Here is a 19,945-nt window from a genome sequence, read left to right as displayed (position 1 = left end):
TGAGGATTAAAAAGCCACAGCATCATTATATTAGTATTTCTCGTCTATTATTTCTTCATTTCTCTTCACATTGCCTTTTTTTAAGAATTTTTATGCTCCACATAATACATTGGAGAATCGAATTTTATTATTTTTCTTTTTTTCTACACTTGTTCATAATTTGCCTTCAGAAAGATAGATGTAAACACTAAAAATCCAAGTGTCTTATTATGTGTGTGAATCAAAGTGAAAATAAAATACACTTTAACAGTGAGAATCAAAGAAAATTCAATGTTTAGTAATAAAACGCTTGAATTTACAGTGAAGTATGTGAAAATAATTAACATTTCAATAATTCACACACTTAGCTTATAATCACACCTCAAAAAATTATATATTCACACACTCGAGACTAATCATTATAATAATAATTAATTAGCATGACATTATAACTTGTAATGTGTGTTAAATGTTCAGAATGATGATTTAGAAAACAAATTTATTATCAAAGGACTCAATTATTTACTTTGCATAATAATTAGTGAAATATAAATTTTACTTATCGAAAGAAGAAAACGTTGCAACATCATTACATTTAAGATATCATTTTCATTATTTGAAAGATCCATAAATTTACACATGTAATGAGTTTGAAAATCACACACTTGGGTTCGCAGTGAAGTCAAAAGTCTTTTTAATATTTTTATTGTTGACATAAAATATCTAGGAAGTGATGATCAATTAGCAGAAGTATTATTCAAATAAAAGAAATATTGTAGCGCATAAAGAAGGAGCAATCTGAGGGAATAATAATTTCATTGATGAATAGAAAGCTGTGGTAATAGCATAAAGAAGGGTTAGAGAGTGACTTTTTTCAAGGGGATGCATTTGAGTGGTTTGTCGTTAGTGGGTGGAATATCTAGCTCTCATGTTGAGTGTTACAAAGGAGGAAATAGATGGAAAAGAGTAGTCACGAAAGTTTGAGAAGAAAAAGAACAAGTAAGGAAGGGTACACCGGATCTGGGACAGCCACGTGCTGCCTCGTGCCATTGATCCCTTCATGATCTATGAACCCTCTCACTACTTCGCATATATATGGAAATTATTGCTACATCGCCGAAAAATACTCTCCTTAATACCATTCACTCTCATCTTTGTCAAAGATTCACATTTTTTGAAAGCTTCCAATCATTTTTTAACTTTCAATCAGTCAGACAACTCTAGATGTGGGGTAAGATGGAGACCGTAACAAAACTGATGATACGATGCCACTGCAAATCCCAAGATTTCAAAAACGTGTTTAAATAACATACATAAAGTGTGTTCAATATAAAATTTCCATAAACAAACTATATACATGATTGCTAGACACTTTTTACACGTTTTGTAGTGTGTAAAAAATCTATAGTTTGTTTACAGCATTCAACATTAAAAAGGCTTAGTGTGTTACAAGTGTCTACAAGAATAACACACTTGGATTTGCATTGGCAATATGGGAAACTTTAGTTATTTTGTTCAAGTTGGTATTTATATAGAAGAATTCTTTTTTTTTCGACTTATTAGACTTTAAAAAAAGGATTCAATTAAAAAATTGTTAATTAAATGATAAGTATGTTTATTTCTAAATAAAGATGATGATGAAATCAATTTTTCATCGTTGGGAATTGCAAGAAAAATTAATGACAAGTTTTTCTATGAAGTATTATGAAAAAAATATGAAAGTAGAAGATTGAGTCTGGTGTCTCAAGGAGGTGGTGATGTCTTGAATAAGGGGTAGTCGCGTTAGCTTCTCTGGGGGTTTAACCGTGGGGGTGGTGCATATTTCACGGTTGGTGGTCCCATCTCTGGGAGACAATCTGAACCAGTGCGGATACATCATCGCGTGACGCCATCGTAATAACCTTCACCAACAGCTATGCTTCTTTCAAAACCTCCTTATTTATTCATCTCACCTCTCCAAACTACCACCATCTCTTGGGCTTTCTCTAGCTTTTGTTTTTAAATACGTTATCGTTCCTTGAACTATTAAAGTCAAAGAAGCAACATTGTTTGATGTTATAACCCCAAGTCTTGACCCGCAAATCCTTGCTATAACAAATCTTTTCACACAGACACATGCATTCGTCTAGCGTGGATCCAAAGAAAAAAAAAGCAATCTAACTTATGTCAAAGTGTGAAAAGACAAGTGTCTAGTTGCTCTTGAAGCTGCAGTTATAATAATCCTTGGTGTTGCAGAAAGACTTGTCGTCGGTTTTCAAGTAAAAAGACACAAAGAAATACAAGAGATAGGAGGAAGGAAAGAAGAAGCTGCGAGGGTGAAAGAGTAACAACGCATACGGTGTGTGTTACCACCGGTGGCACTTGGAAGAGGCTATTTGTCGGATGACAAACGAGCGTCGCGCAACGTGGGTGGCTTCAGCGGTCGCGGGAAATGGTGAGCAACGCCGCGTGTCGCCGTTCGCGTTTCGTATCGTTTCGTTTTGCCAGCGGGAAACAAAGTACTTTCTCCAAACCAATCTACACTTATTTCTCTTCCTTATCTGATACAAAAAACTATCGAAAAAAATTTCATCAACTTATTTATCACAATGTGATGCTGATCATCATCATCCAACACTCCTATTCTGATTTATTCTTCATGTGATGATATGGGTGATGTAGGGTATTTCTTGCTGGCAAATTCTCATGAACATACCTATGCTAAGGAACTGCTCCACATACGTAGATTACAACATCAGTTTTGTCGTACACTTTTAGTCATATTGAAAAAAAGGTAACAAGCAAGTTTTTAGCACGATGACTAAATAGAATTCGGATAGCAAAGTATTACTGTGTGACTTCCTGTGTAAATGCTCGAATCCCACATGAATATTATTAATGACATCTGATAAAAATACAGCGCTGTAATAATAAAGTCAAGAGCCCCGGAAATTCGTACTTGTTGTAGCGTGGACAGCTAGCATCGTAGATCAGGGCAAGTATCATAGCTCAGGCCTCGTTACAGTGGATATTTCGCTTTGAATATAGCACAAATATGTTGGTGTGTGTTGTACTTGCATGTATATACGAACCGAGAGGCACATAATGTCTAATGGGGGTGATTGTGCTCGCGCTCCGTGACGGATCAATCTGCCACCCTCTTTGGCCGCCCGGCGTCCACCCTCGCTACCACCAACTACCAAATTCGAGTACCGAATACGCGTGGATAACGCGACTATTCGTCATACCCTGAGACACAAATTTAGATGCTAGGCTAAGCTTTATTTCCCTCTACTCAAGACACCCTCAATTCACGTCTAATCCTCGTCATCATCACCATATCATATTTAAGATGTTAATCCTGATGATGATTAACCATGACTCTTGGAACTATTGTTTCATTAATGAAAAAATTATTTCCCTAGATAATTACATGCTTTAGATTTTCATTTATGTAATAGTTGATAACATTTGCTAACTTTTTTTTTCAACGTATTGAAACATTGTTACAAATTACAGTGCTTTTAAAAGGTTCCAAGGAATATAAGTGTGAATAGATTCGATTGGATAGGTTGATGATGATTTTTGTTTTCAATAGATGGAAATATGAAATGAGATGAATGACGAAATGATTGATCAACTTGATTGATAAGTCTTGCTACTGTCTAATTTATCCAGAGTTCAGTGATGACTTGTTATCGATCAACAAAAGTAGGAGGTGTTTTTACCAAGAGAGAAATCCTTGGATAACACCGACCTAGTGAACAGATGGCGTGTGATTGTCTTGACTAAACCAACAGTCAGATAATTATCGGCAATCATTTTGATTGTTATTTAAATTTGAATAATCATCATGTCGTTGTATAATTTAGATAAAAAATCTGGAATTCAAAACGATCCTTGAAACTAGAGAATTTAATTGACTACAGTGTTAAAATATGAAAACAGAAGCAAATCGAGTGAGTCATGAGGTTCGTGACGACAGTAGAGCGGAAGACGATAACATCCTTCAAGATATAGACCGTCACAAGGTGTTCAAGGACTAGAAAATATGACGTTTTAATTTCTTAAGAATTTTAATGACTTAAATAACATAAAATAATGACAATGCAAGTATTAGATACTTTGAAAACTCCAATTTGCTTCATTTTGTTATTTTAATATCATCGATTGGTGGTGGTGGCAAACGATTGTTCTTTCGAAGTAATACCGCAAAAGTATTACAAGTGAGGGAGATGATTTTGAGAGAGATTCGAGCCGCTAAATCCGGTCAAGAGAACTATTCAAGTGCTGCGGTCTCACTATAACAATAATAATTGACGTTCGGTTGTGTCCTGACTAAAGGATATAAATGCGTGTGTAAAGGAGAAAGAGACTACCAAACAGGTATATTATATATCTATCAAGTAAGCAGTTAAGAAGTGGCTGCTACTTTTGCTCTGATCAGAGACGTGACGTGTTACGAGTTTTAACCGCAACGACGCACTTGTAACCACAGAAAACCCTTTATACTCTTTACTCATTCTCTCCGTACTTCTTATCCATGAGCTGTAATTATTATTATGATATACCAAATCAAATCAATCTTACATCGTACATTTGAATTTGTTTAATCCTCGTGGATTGTTAGTTATAATAAAAAATATTCTTAAACAAAAATTCAATGTTTATTGATCAATTTTCAAATCTATTTCTTAATTTTATATTTTAAGGTTGTTCGATCATGAACAATAGTATAGGGCAAACCTATATTAAAATTTACTTTAAAGATAAATGACAATATTTGATATTAAATTAAATAAAATTATGAAACTTTTGACCGTTTTGTTTATGAGAAATCTGGATTTATTGGTGCCATTGGGTTTAGTGTTTATCCTAACTTTTAATTGAACTTTATACATTTATTATTGCTAAACTAAACGATGAAATTTATTAATAAAGTAAACTTGCACGGAGAGAAAGGAATTGTAAATTTTACTCCAAAAAATAGTAGTCTGTCGCTTCGGGTACAAAAATGGCAATAAGCAATTGTTTGATTAGCATACATTACAACTTTTTCTTGTAAAAATTTTATTATGAATCAAAATTTTAAATCATACAAAAATAAATATAAAATATTACAATTTGAATGTGTAATAAAAGTTTTACAAGAAACAGTTGTAATGTATACTAATCAAACAATTGCTTATTGCCATTTTTGTACCCGAAGCGACAGACTACTATTTTTTGGAGTAAAATTTACAATTTCTTTCTCTCCGTGTGAATTCTTTGAATTATTAGCAATCACTTTTGCCATTTTTAGAGATTAATCTTTAAATTCGCTTAATGATCGAACAACCTTAAATAACGAACTTATGATTATGATATGAAAATAGTAAGAATCAAATTCTTTTGATTGTCTTTTCAATGATACTAGTGAGATAATTTTTTTTCTGGTATATTTTTTCTTTCTCGCACGATAAAAAAAAACGACGTAGTTCTGACACTTAATTCTCTGTAGAATCGGTAGGATGACTCACGATGGTATTGTTCGACCGGACGAGAAGATACAACACAAATCGTTTCCTGCCCCGTTCCCTTCAACCTCCGCCTTCGCATTTACTCAGATACAACCGTCGATTGGCAAACCCGGGCGACTTTGTAGCGCATCTCACGCTCGAGTGCGTGCCCCCGTAACTCCTGGATGTCTGGATGCAAACAATCAAATCCAATGCGTACTCCTTTAGACACTCATATCGTATTCGAACTTGTGATTTTTTTTATTCAAATTTTTTTTTCCAATCACACAATGAATGAATTATCATTTTTGAAATTGTTGATGAATGAAAAAAAAAAATATAATTCACTGATGGAAGATAAATAATTATATGATCGCAATGTTCATGACTTTCAATTTCCATCATTTTTCTTGTCATTAGAGCTATGTACATACATACATCATGTCAGCTATTTTATACACAATTATTAATATGTATTAATTAATTAAATTATTTAAATAATTCCTTTTAACTTGAGATCAATAACTCTTCTTCATTAGCCTTCTTGTTAACATTAGACCAAAAGTTATCACTTAACAATTTTTTTTCTCTTCATCTCACTCTCACAATTAATGTGTTATGCTACTGGTGTACTCGATCTGCAAGTTTGTGTTAAGATAAAAATAAATCAATGATTTAATTCCCAGCTTGGCATTCCTCCAAGTATTTTCCACAATTTTATTATTTTTTTTTTTTTTGTTATTAAAACTCTACACAGCCATTTGAATTGTTAATTATTTAATTTTTAAAATTAATTACGTAGATTAGTAATACCTGATTTATTCACTGAAATAGCAAATAAAAAATTGCATAGAAAATTACTTATAGATACTTTGACTAAGATATACAAAAAAAAAAAAGTAAATTAGAACGTGTCTAATTTAGTGTCGATTTTCTCTCGATCTCGATTCCTCGTTTAAATGTCTCAATCTGCTACGCTTGTCTTTATAAATTTATTTCGAAACACCGAAGGTCAGTAGAAATCAATAAGTACACAGTATAATAGAACATAAATAATGATAATAATAAAAGAATTCAATTTTATAGATTAAAAAAAAAAAAAAAGAAGTTAATTTAAAATAATTAATTATTTAAATATACCGTAATTTAATACTTCCTGAAGGCATACATTTTCGTGGCGATAATTTGGAGGCAGTGATTATGAGATAAGATCTCCAGCAAGTGGCGATCTGTGAACGGAAATTCTCACGTTGCAGTGAACTCAACATGACGAAGAAGCAGAAAATTTCCAAAAAATAATTGAACAAAATAATTGGTTGTAATGATACAATATATGATAACAAAACTAAGACTTTGGAATATAGTTAAAAATGAAGTGCATACATGAAGAAACTAGGGCCCCCCACGAACAAGCTGATACTTTCTTTCTCTTTCTCGATCTCCCCGTGTGGTCCATGAAAGCCCGCGGCGACCTCATCCCTTCCTATTCTCTGCGTATTTTGCCTCGCCGCCCCTTTGCAGTAAACCTTTTACCTCTCGCTCTTTCTGCTTGCTTCTATCTCGATATCTCGATCATCATCCCTCTGTCCTCCTTTTCTCTTACTCTCTCGCTCATCCGCACGACGCGCATAAATCTCTCGCTTGCATTTATACTTAATGCTGCCAATATCCTGCTCAATACTCGACCACTCCACCCCCGACTTTATTAGCAGTCTCACGCGGCTTTAAAACCAAAGAGAAGCAGGCAAAAAGCATCATATAAGTAACAACCATCACCCAGTCACCTATCGCGAGATATCCCGCGGTGAATTTATTACAGGCGCCTTTTGCTCTAGGTCAGTCCCCTATTCTCTGAGCACGAGCTTCAGAATATCTCGTCAGGTGTGTCCGGGAAGGTCGTTGACTTATCAAAAACTATTTTCAACCTTTTTTCATCTGATACTTACTACATTATTTATCATTGAAACATAAGTTAAATCAGTGATACAAATATTACAATATTATTCTATCACTTGCGTGATAACGTAATGAGGTTATCAAAAAAAAAAAAAAATCTCAATTTTATCCATGTGAAATTACTAATTATTAATTTAGTCATTTAAATCGTTGAATTATCAATTACTTTGGTATTCAATGAATTGAAAAAAAAAAAAAAATTTTTAATTACTTCTGTGATTTTTAATTTCATCCTAAATATTATCAATTACAAAAGTAATTTTATGAATCAAATTATAAATTACTTCGTTAATTTGTAATTGGATTCAAGAAATGACAAATTACTTTATTCATTGATAATTTAATTCTATACATTAATGATGATTCAGTAATCAATATTTTCATTTTCAAAATTATTTATTACATTGTCAATCCGAGTGTCTAGAAACTATACACTTAAAGTGTTTACAATGTTAAACGCCATCAACAAACTATAGCACTTCAGTAGACGAATTTTAAACGTTTCTTGGCGTTTACCAAAATGCTAGTTTGATTATAGTGTTTAGAATTGTAAGCACTCAAGTGTGTTACTATTAAACACTTGAATTTATCTTAATTTGTAGTGTACAGAATTAATTGATAATTTTGTCCAATAATACTACAGAAAAAAAAATATTAATACCGAACTCTGTATAGTAGTCTAACCTCAAAATTACACTTGAGTGTCGACCGAATGAATACATACTCTAAAAGAGCTTATTGCTATCTATACAAACGTCAGAGCCGTTTTTCTGTCAATCTCCGCGTGATCCCTGTAATTTCCTGTCTAGAAAACCGCGCCGTTGCTTTAATGCTCCATTGTCTCAGTCCCTTACTCGCCCTCTCTTCCCCTCCCAACTCTCGGTCACTACTTACATTACTCCCACTATTTTTAACGCAACTCAGGGACTCTCATTCGACTCCTGGTGTTTTTTTTTATTTATTTCTTACGCGAATTTTTATTTACTCTTTCTTCTCTCTCTCTCTCTCTCTCTCTTTTATCCCAAGTCATCATCAGGATTAAGAGGGATTAATTGAAATAGAAACGGAAACGAGACATGTTTGGAGAGCAAGAGGAAGATAGGGATAAAATGTCAGTGATGTTACATCGAGGTATACAGTGATGGTGACGTTTGCTGACTATTGTGATGCGCAAAGATCGGTCACACGATAGACCTGGTCAAGGACGAGCCACGAGTCGAGTTCCCAAGCACGCAATACTACATTATTCGCACTCATACATTTAGCTATTTTAACGTTTACATTATTGTATAAATAGATACTGCGAAAAATTTATGCTGATAAATTGAATAATTTATGTATTGTCGATCGATTGTTACGTTTATGAGCATTGTTTTGATGATGAATTTCATTTGAATTGATACAAAACCCAGCTAATGAAATTCTTTTTATTGCAAATTAATTCCTCAGCATCAACCAATTTCAGAAAATTAGCTACTGCTGTGTAATTAATTTGATCAAGAGCACTAATTGATGCTTCATTTATTTAATAATCTTTTTGACTTCTAGAAATGAAAGAAAAGCAAAAAAAAAATGGTCAGGTTCTTGGCAAATAACATATTCTTTTTTTATGGTTACCAATTGGGCGACTTTCACTTTCACTTCTTCGTTGAAATCGTCGCCATAAATAAGAATAAATTTTTTTATATAATCAAGTAGGATGAAAACGATTAAATTCTCGTCAAGTCATGCATTCATTCAATGTCTGCAGACGAGTGCACATGTCAAACATAGGGTTTGATAAGAAGCGTCATAATAAAAATAAAATTTGTGTAAATAAAATTAAAAAAAAAATAACAAAAAATAGTACCAACTTGACTTAAAAGCAGTGATAAGATTATTCAAGAAGATTAATTGCTTGTTTATCATCAAATTTCTGCTGAATTAAATGTAAATAATCTGACATTATTTTTATTCTTGGTGAAATATACTACGTGTTGTATAACAAGTAGCGTAACTTCTTGATTAAAGGTTTTATAGTAATAATGGTTGGAGAAGGAGATTCTGACAATGGTAATTATTTCATGTACAAGTACAGCTGAATAGTTTGCTTATTGATGATTATATGATTATCCTTTCTTTCAGTGTCACCTGTAAATGTTGATTTGCATTACAAAAATATTGCATCAAGTAAAGAGTCCATTGATCCAACACCATCAGTGTTATCAATTGAAGATCTGCCAGAGTGGTATGATGAAAAGCTATTCAAGAAGTAAGTACCTCCTAAAATATTATGACTTTTATTCCTGATTAATTCGTGAATGGAATCAACTTTTTATTTCAGAGGCCAAGAATATGTACGTCGAAACATGTTTTCGATAACAGCAGCTCAATTCATGGGACTTTTGAGTGTCTTCACACTTCCAGCCACTCTAGATGTAAGCATAGAAGACCATTTTTCTAATATTCATCGACTTTGATCAATTATTGATATTGCAGGTTTTATTATTTACCAAGCAAAGTAGTAGTCCATGTGCAGCCTTCAAAAGATACTTACAAACCATGATACACGTTCATACTCTGCACTTGGAAAATATAAAAAATCCAGACTCAAAGTATGTTCAAACTAATTGATTGTCTTCAAGTGTTAATGAAAAACTGGTTATAATGATTAATATGATGTTATTAATAGATGGTGGAAATCTTTGAACACAATAAGATGGAAGCATGCAACAATGAGCAAAAAGTCTGGTGAAAAAGGTATTGGTCAAATTCCACAGCATGACATGGTGCTAACCCAGTTTGGATTCATTGGCTATGTATTACTGAACTCAAAGCAACTAGGATTTTCTAATGATCCTGAGCTTCTTGAAGGTTTCGTTCATTTGTGGAGAGTTGTTGGATATTTACTTGGGATCCCTAACAAGTAAATAGCTAGATAAATGAGTTAGCAGATTTTTTTGTTTCTAATTACTATGTTTTGTAGATTAAATCTCTGTCGCAAAAATGTTCCTGAAACGACAGAGTTATGTAAAAGAGTATTAACCAATTCGTTGGTTGATTACATTAATAAAATGTCAGAAGAATGTAAGACCATGACAAAAACTGTCGTTGATGGTTTCTGGTATATTGATATTGGTATTGATTATGATACTACCATGAGACTTTGGTATGATTTGCATGGTTTGAAATGTTAGTTGAAACTAAACTCTCTAGTAATTAAATATTTATAATATTTAATTAAACTAATGAATAAAAAATTCATTTAATGACATTTTTACAGATGAAAAAGTAATGAATTGGTCTAGTCAAATGAATTATTCAATAAGAAAATCAATTTTTTATTTACTTGGTAAGTTTATGACTATCATAATAATTAGTCTGGAAGTCATAAAGATATATAAAATAATGACAGTAATTATTTATTGAAAGGTGTTCCATACATCCAACATTTAGTGAGGTATTTAGTCAATTGCAGTGTAAAAATAACTCTGTGGTCTGGTGAATATTTTCCAATACTCGCGTGGACCAAGTGGGGCTATGAAAAAGCAACAATAAAATTATATCCTATTCCATTGAAGAAGAAATCATCATGAAATAAAATCACCAATGATGCCATCAGTTGCACAGTAGTTTAACAATCCAACAATATTTGTTACTTATTTTTAAACAATAAATATACGATATATATTTACAGATGATGATATTTCTGTTGATGAACATAACCATCATCTCAATTGTCCAATTGACTGTGGCTTGAAGGCCGAGACGGAAGCGTACGTAACAGGACGGAATCGCGGACGATAAATCGCCAGGTCTTGTTGGTGAATGAGTATATGTTGATATTTTCCAGTAGATGCAATATATGACAGAGTATAAATGACCGGGTGTCTTTGGAAAGCTGACTCGAGGCAATCAGAGAGGCGTGAGCGATATTTCGTGATGTTGGTGCTAGGTGGTATGTCTCTGTAGACTCTTGCGGTGACACTCTCTTAGGCTTAGTAGAAGGACCTGTTCCACGATATATACTGGCACTACTCGTGCCGTCACCTCCCCTCAATGCAATTAGATGCATCGCTGGAGAGGTGGCAGCAGCACGCGCGCCTTCGCCACTTTATCTCGTTTATTCTCCAAGCATGCATGTGCATGTCGTGTTGGCTAAACTTTTACTACACACTTTCCCCTATATAACGCATGACCTTGTTTGACCTCTGCCATCACCAACAACCGCCCCCGCAATCTATTACTCCCTCCGGCATTGGCCCATTGATTCCTTTCAATTCGTGACCCGCTATTCGTGATCGTACCTGCGTGTTTCATTCGATTATACATTTTTTACTTCAGCAGATGGATAAAACGTGACAACTATATTTTATCTTCTTTTTTCATTTTACTTCTTAACTTCCCATTAGGAAGTTATTGTAATGGGGTCGATTTTTTTAATTCGTCATCTTAGCATATCGTTACGTTTGAAACATTTAAAAGCACATGAGAAGATTTAAAAATAGATTTATGTACGTGCGTATATTTGTACGTACGCATGTCCGGTTTTTTTTTCAAAATTCGTAATTTTATCTACTAAGTAAAGATGAGTAAATAAAATAAATGAATTTTGTTTGTCTTATTTCTCAATAATTAACTGTAGATGTTGAAAAAAGAACAACAATGAAGGTATCCCTTTTGTTTGATGAAATTCTATAATACTCCAGAATTGTCTTGCGAAAATAATGCGCGTGCGCAGACAGAGAATCATTACGAAACTCAGATGTCAAGCGATAACTCTCGCGATATTTTAATGTATGATTCTTAACGAGGTAATGACTATTGTATCTTGTTTTTTTTTTTTTAATTTTATTTTCCTTTCAAAAAATACCAAGGATTTTCTCCATGAATGTGCAATTTTTTTATCCTAAATCAAGTGAACCAAGTCCAATTATTTTTCATTTTTTAAATAACAAATTTAATAATGAAAACAATGTAAAAACCTTGAATTACATAGGATAAAAATATACTTGAAAAATCACTTTCGATAGTTGTTTTTGTAGAGTGAAGTAAAGAAGTGTTTTTAAGCCACGAGGTGGTTTAAAACAATAGGGGCCGCGGGAGTAAAGATAAGGACGATCCCACGACGTCATTTTGCTTGTTTTCGCATATTTCTAAAAAAGAATTGTGTATTATATTACTAAGACTTTGAAAGAGAATGTGATTTCGTTATTGCTCTTACTTGTAACACACGTGTCAGATACATTAACATTAATTTACTCCAAAAAGAAGGAAAAATATAAATAAAAATTCTTAATAATTAAAAATAGGATTATTTTTTTCATCAATAAATATCTAGATATTGCGTAGGCATCATTTTTTTGATGTCTTGACGGTATTATAACACTTAACAACTGATTAATATTTCATGGAAAAAACGAGTTTTAAACTCGTAATAGCACTTTCAAATCAATTGATTAGTATTTATCAGTAAAGTAAATTTATCTGTTCCAAAAAATATTAATACATAACATTAAGTTCATAATTACTTTATTATCAGTCATATAAACTACTTGAGGGATTTTTTATCATGTCGTTTATAGTGTTTGATAGCTAGGAAACATTAAACAAATGCAGCAGCCACGCCAGTGGTTTACGCAGTTCCAACCAGGCAGAACGTAACCATCACCTACCTACCTACCATGTTCTGTACTAACAAGGTGCCGTTGAGGTACTTTACCAAGCGCTTTACGTCGTCATAGAACCGTGTCGGATCAGAAGCATCTCGTAGCTGTAATCTTTGCATTAGAAACATATCATCGTGTCTGTTTATCTCCTACCATTTCTTCTCATACAGAAACCGTCTAGCAATAATTACTTGACTACTTCTCAAATTTCCACCTGTACCATATTGCCAATATTAATTCTCAATAACAGTTTCATTTATCTCTACATTTTCCGCTGTATTGCATTACATTTTTTATTTTATTTATGCATAAGGTCTTGATTTATTAATTCAGTAGTTGCTTTAGAGGTTAAAAAGAGGTCTAGGTGCGACCGAGAAGGTCCAAACGATGAACTTCCCAGTGGAAAGAATAAAAATATCATATTTTCTATTCGAATTTCATTAGTGTCGGTATTGTATTTTATTTTAAAAAGCATTTTTTTTTTATTTTAGAAGGCTTTTCCTTCTTATAAAATCTTTTCTGCCATTTTGAATAAAGTTTTCGTTATTTATTATCTTTTCTAGTTCCATTATTTTACAATATGATGAAATGGAAGCTAAATTATGTTATATTGTCGTGATCAATGAAGACTTCTTATTAAACGAAAAAAGAGAAATAAAAACAATGACATCTTCTCTACTGTGTAGTGAGTCTTTATTTTATCCGAGAGACTCTCGAGAGTTGCCTCGTGTTCGCAGTAAAACCAGCGATTTCCGACTCGATAGGCAACACAATAAATAATGCGTTCGACGGTGAATCGCCAACTGCACTAAGGCTTAGTCTTAACTGTCTACTTCTGAGATTCATTGCTACAATTTATTGTTTGAGCTGTAAAACTATACGCGAGATTATACTCAAGTAAAAATAATTCTTCATTCATTTGAAATTATACTCAGGTGTGAATCGACTTAGTCAATTGTTTAAGTTGGTATATATTATATTTAATATTTAACCTTGCTACTTTTCACTTGAAAAATCATTAAATTTTTTTTATTCGTTATTTGTCCATTTACTGAATGACTTTGAAATAACTGGTAGTACACGTGAAACGACACCCAAGTTCACTGTCCAATAAGAGAGTAAGAGGGTGACTTGAAGTAATAATAATTTAAAAAATTTTATGGTGACCATCAGAAGCAGGACGTTGCTAAAGTTTTGATTTTGTTCAGCCGCCTTAGCCCAAAGGTGGGACTATTAAAGTTTTCTTATCCTTGCGGCACATGAATAGAAGTTTGCTCGAAGGTATGATGGGTTTCAGTGTGTACTTACTGAAATTACTGGGGCTCAAGGCGAGAGCAAAAGATCTGGAGAGAAACGAGTATTGACTCTTTCTGCCGACAGATTCCAGCAATGTCCGCCAGGCTCACTATTACTTTAGCTGTGTAAGTCGCTTCCGAGAAAGACTGTCCTTAGGACCTAAGAACCCTTGTAGCTTCTTATCTTGTCCCTACATTGCGCTCTATACTCTTCGTATCTTTACTACTGCTCGTTTCGCGTGAATTCATCTAAATTGATCCAATCTTACCATAAACACGTGTCATGATACACCATTCTTGTCGATCAAATTACTTTAATGCAATTTTATTATCAACATAAGACAAAAAAGAAATGTGTCAATATTTTTCAGAACCCTTTTTTCGTTCAATTAAGTGTGAAATACAGACACAACTCTTGCTAGTGTAAAATTAGTGTTGCATTGAAACAACTTTATGTTGTTGTGTCTTCAAGGTTACTTGAGATAAAGGATAATTTTTTTTTCGTGTATTTACCATTTTTCAGAGAAAATGGGCAATAAATCTATGCTAGTTTACTGTTTAATTATACTCAATCATATAATTAAATTTAAACATCTATTTTTCCTTGGTTGATTAGTCTGCAATCATATTTAATGCTTTATGTATGTTTCCTTGAGTGTACGTAGATAAGAGATATTTGTTTTCATATTTTAATTACTCATGAAATCATTAATCACAGGTGAGAAGTAATAATGTACAACCTCATGAATGAACACAGATTAGATACAGAAAAAAACCAGTGCAACATATAGAAACAAATGATTTAGAATAAGAGTGAGGGTGTTGAGAATATTTTATAAGAAATGTAATTGAGATTGATTTAAATCTGTGCGAACCAATGTGACATACTTATTATACCTGATCTTAAGAAATTGAAATTGCATACCGATCATTGGCACGCTAATGTATCGTCGATAAATGTAAATTATTCATGTAGGTTGAATAGGGAGTGAAAAAAATCATCAAGGTGATGACTGATTTTCCGAGCATTCTCTATTATAATTATCGACAGAAAATAATTATTAATGTGAAGTAAGTATCCTCGCCTCCGAATAACATTTTCTAGATCAACAATAAATTGTGAAAATATCAGATTTACAATCGTTGAAAGATGATTTATTGATGGAGGGTAACAATCATTTCCATCATTTTTTAATTTAATCGCATTAAATATTTTTTAACAATGAATAAGAGTCAATCTCACAATGCTACTTAACCTCAACTCAATTAGGAAAAAATTTTAATATAATCTCTATCATAATAAATCGATTAGTTTTATAATAAAATAATTATGAATTTATTTAATAAACATAAATATGCATCAATTATATTGATATTATGTCATTGTAACACAAAAACTGATTTTTTAATTGCTGCGTTCGGTAAATAATACATTTCGCACCAAGGGAGTAAAGTAAAGCATTTTATCCGCATTTCAAAATGTTTTACATTTACTCCTATGATGGAAATATATTTTTTTCTTAATTGTCACAAAAATTAGACCTTATTCTTAGTTTAAAGATTAATAAGGTAGACATGCTGCCAGGTAAAGAATGAAAAAATACATCTACGCATGCGCAGACCGAATTTGGTCATCCTATACAAGACAAGAAAGTGGGACTTTACTAACTTCTAAACTGAGTATAAAATTTAATTTGCTGTTGAGATATGACAGAAAACATTTTTTCTTTGTTATATTTTTGGGAGTAATTATGAAATACATAAAAAGGTTTATTTCAGAATTGTCTTATTTAACAACAAACCAACCATATTCAATATTCTAGCGACTATTAAATATTTTGTGGCAATTAATAATCTCTTTTATCAATGTATCGACAGATAATTTACTTTAGAAAAAAAAAAATTTGATGGAGGAGTCTGTTGCCCTTAAATGGCAGAGGAAAATTTAGGTCGACATTTAGTTATTCTGGCAGGAAGGAAGTCTTATCGAAGCGAGAGTGGAACGTGAAGTAGTGCGACAGACAGCTCGTTACCAAGTATATATCTTGAGCTGACTTGTATGTTGATTCCAGACTCTGGGCCACTGAGATACGTCTGTGTAAGTAGAAACAGACCACCAGTGGAAATAACCTAGCCTCTATAGCGTTCAGTTAAAGAATATCTACATACGTATTTTGCCCATACGACTACTGCGTTTGTGGACACGCTATTTCATTTCTGCCAGCAACATTTTTCCTGTGCTCGTGAAACCCCACTAATAACAGTCGTGCTACAGCTTATTTACATGTTACGCGGACTCTCTAGATTTTCCTACTTTTGCTTCTCCAGAAAGCAAAATAAAAAAAAAAAAGAAATAGGACTTGAGGGGTCATGAATACTCTCCGTTATCCACATTTCACATTTATTCAAAAGTTTTTTCAAAACTTTCTTTATGTCTGTTGTTAGTTCCCCAAAAAAAAGGAGTTTTAGGAGACAGTGTGTATGGAGTAGTACATTATTGAGTTTGTGTCTCGATAAACCTAGGTATATATGTAACAGATTGCAAAGCTAGTGGCCTCGCCAACTGGATTCTAGAACGGGAACGGATAGAGGAGCCGCATCCGCCTTTACGTAGGCGCGGCACCGCAAGACTTCGCGCCCCTTCAGCGGAAGAATAAGACTAATTCAACACCTGACTATATCTCAATGTGTAAATAAAATTATTCCTCCTCTTTTTCGTCATCACATCTCTCTCAAATTATTCAGTTAGAGCTAAAGGTAATTATAATAATGACAACAATGATGGTGAAGAGAAAAATTTTATTACACTACGCGAGAGGGATTTAATTATTATTTTAATAAGCGTAACACGAAGGACGTTCAAGCGAATCTTATCGCGAATCACGAAGTATTTTGCAAGAAGGTTTGCCAGTGAGATTTATGGCATTCAAGCCCTTGATGGAACTGTGGAAAAACGGACTCTGGTCGATACGAACCTTCGTGAGTGTTAATTGAATTTGATTATGTAATTATCCGCTTTCACCATCGCGTGTTTTACTGTTTCTCTCTCGGCGTTTGAATTCCTCGATCTCTGGTGGCCACGAGGTGGAGTCGAGAGTACAGTTCACGAGATCGAACCACTCTACAGGCCGTTATGTGGTGCTCAGGCAGAAGGTACAGGAAGAATGAGAGAGTCGAAAAATATTAAATTGTTGCTCGCAGGGCAACCCTGACCTAAGCTAACCAGTGGACCTCTATCGTCCTTCGACGTCCTTCTTTCTCTCTTTCTCTTGATTCTTTCTCCCTTAGGCCTGAGGTTCGTCGATGATCCTATGGCTCGCACCTGCGCCCTGTATCTTCGTAAAAACTTCCTACAAGTCATCCACCTCAGGATACTCGAGTTCAGGGAACAGCTGAGTACGGAACTCGCTTACTGTCATCAATGAAGACCCTAAGGCAAGTTTCGGTGATGTAAAAACCTCTCAAGTGCTTAATTATGATGTGAATTGACCAAGAAAAAAATTGCTCCTTTTTCTTGATGTAAAAAGAATAATCTTGTTTAATAATACACTGAGAAAAAAATTTTTGCTATACAAAAAAATGGTTATTCAATCAATAAAAAGAATTTGAAATATTTAGAATAAAATATTTTATTGATTTTAACGAAATCTTGCTCTTGAAGACATTATTTTTAAACAATGCATCGTCCGGAGACAAACTGATGCCACGTTGAGATCAACTTTTCATTATTTTCTTAAAAGAAACTTTGAGAATGTTTATTTATTTATAATGCCAAGGCAAAAACCAATTGGCAAATGAATGAAACAAATAGCAATGGTGAAACACATACTGATAAACAATAACCGAGAAATGATAATTAATATGTTAGGTACGAATGAAATTATCGCAATGACTAGAGATTAATATTATGATAGACGCTATGAACATATAGCCAGGTTTAATCAACATCAAGTGATAATAAATAGTCTTAGATTTTAGCTTTAAAAATCTCGAGATTTGACATTTTTTTTTTTTTAATTTTGAATATCAATAATTTTTTTTAAATAGAATTGTATTCAAAATACTTTAGAGTGCACTGATTATTCTAAGTAACTATTAAAATTGAATCTATAAAAATGTCACCATATTAAAAATATTTTCTAGTAAATATTCACAATTTTGATATTATTAATTGAAAAAAATATTAGTTGTTCACAATAAATTTTTTTCTCAGTATACTTTTAATAAAATGACAACATTTTTTATGAAGACATAAATTTCTTTGACATTCAAGTGAAACACAACTAAATAGATTAGAAAGATAAAAATGTCATTCCCCAGATTCCTGTACGATAAATAGAAACGTTTGTTCCCTTCAACAGCACGATGAAATAAATTCTATCCCCTGGATGGCGCCAATAGATCGGTCAATTGAATCAGTCTATAAAGATCGATAAAAGGTGTTGGAGACGGTGTAATAAGTCCCGTTTCTCGGTTCATAAAACGCCAATGTCTCGATCATTTAGTCACCATGGTAAATCTAACGATTTATCTAGCACGTTAGCACATTAACATAAACGTTTATTTACTTGTATCTAACTACGTAATGTAATCGTTGAATATCAAAGCCTCATTGAGAAGTACTGAACGTGGTAAATAACGTAGATTCATTGTTCGCTCTACTGCTCTCAGACTTCTCAATCGTTTCAGTCTCATTTATGACTCATTCCACTCTTATTTGTTTTTTCATTGTCTACTCAAACTGTTCATAAATCTTGAAAAATCAATTTTGCAAATCTTACTTGCCAATTTAAATCAACATAATGAATAAAACCAATTAAAAAATATTCTAGTAATGGATAAAATTATATTTATTAAATAAAATGGTATGTACGCTGATAGAAAAGATTTTTAATATTGTATTAATAATTTTTAATAATTTAAAAATAATATTTTTAATAAGGTTTAGTAATTATTAAATTCCATTAAATCGAATTTCACTCATAAATAACAAAAAAATTGTTGAAAAATAATCAAGGCTTTTTTTATCATTATAAAATATTTAGTAACAATTAAAAAATTATTTTTTATCGGTATTAAATTTCTTGTATTATTATAATAAAAATGCAAGATTATATTTTTATGAAATAATAGAGTAATCAATAGGAGAATAAGTTTGAATAGCACGCAGAACTGCCTCTAATAAGTCCTTCAGGCACAAACCTTACAGGTTAAAATTTCTTAACAAAAGTCAAGTAAAACAAACAAGAAAAAAAAGGCTAGTAAATGCAGACTTACTTTACGTTGGCAGTAGAAATTGAAGCGAGCGTGAGATCTTGCTCGATTCACAGTAATAATTCCCTCAGGACTTAATTTTCTGCGTGCAGTTATTCAAGATTACCTTAATAATAATTGTTGTTGTTTGTAGTGAATTTTATATGTTTAACTTGACAGTTTGTAAAAGATAAAGGATCGACCAATAAAATATCATTGATATTTCATCGCACATCAGTTTAACCAACCATATATCTACAGTCTTAGAAGAGCTGTTTATCGTTATTATACACTACCATTCAAGTAGATTATACGGGAGGTCGTAAAATGATTACCT

At 32.8% G+C, this 19,945-nt stretch overlaps 2 protein-coding genes across 5 annotated transcripts in view; one reads left to right on the top strand and one right to left on the bottom strand.

Annotated features, from left to right (window-relative positions):
- sv (shaven) overlaps positions 1–19,945 on the bottom strand; it is an 85,218-nt gene that overhangs the window by 26,332 nt on the left and 38,941 nt on the right. The window lies entirely within an intron of this gene.
- Positions 8,873–11,087, top strand: LOC118074054 (uncharacterized). Of its 2 annotated transcripts, XM_035094949.1 has the most exons (9): positions 8,873–9,341; positions 9,423–9,464; positions 9,537–9,663; positions 9,736–9,829; positions 9,891–10,006; positions 10,084–10,317; positions 10,378–10,583; positions 10,675–10,743; positions 10,824–11,087. In XM_035094949.1, exons 2-9 carry the CDS (start codon positions 9,437–9,439, stop codon positions 10,985–10,987), a joined length of 1,038 nt encoding a protein of 345 aa, XP_034950840.1. In that variant the 5' UTR covers positions 8,873–9,341; positions 9,423–9,436; the 3' UTR covers positions 10,988–11,087. The 2 variants fall into 2 exon arrangements, with proteins under 2 accessions (XP_034950840.1, XP_034950839.1); XM_035094948.1 differs by having other exon boundaries at positions 8,875–9,464.

This window comes from Chelonus insularis, unplaced genomic scaffold, assembly GCF_013357705.1.
Source record: "Chelonus insularis isolate UGA/USDA-ARS -01 unplaced genomic scaffold, ASM1335770v1 contig_131_pilon, whole genome shotgun sequence".
NCBI classification, from domain to species: Eukaryota; Metazoa; Arthropoda; class Insecta; order Hymenoptera; family Braconidae; genus Chelonus; species Chelonus insularis.
Note: the sequence above shows the minus strand (reverse complement) of the source record. Positions and strands in the feature narration are given on the sequence as shown.

Excerpts from the sequence above, each read along its gene's own strand:
- LOC118074054 (XM_035094949.1), top strand. The coding sequence starts at position 9,437 with ATGGTTGGAGAAGGAGATTCTGACAATG. Across the intron at positions 9,830-9,890 it reads CACTTCCAGCCACTCTAGAT|GTTTTATTATTTACCAAGCA; the intron begins GTAAGCATAGAA and ends TTGATATTGCAG. Across the intron at positions 10,744-10,823 it reads ATCAATTTTTTATTTACTTG|GTGTTCCATACATCCAACAT; the intron begins GTAAGTTTATGA and ends ATTTATTGAAAG.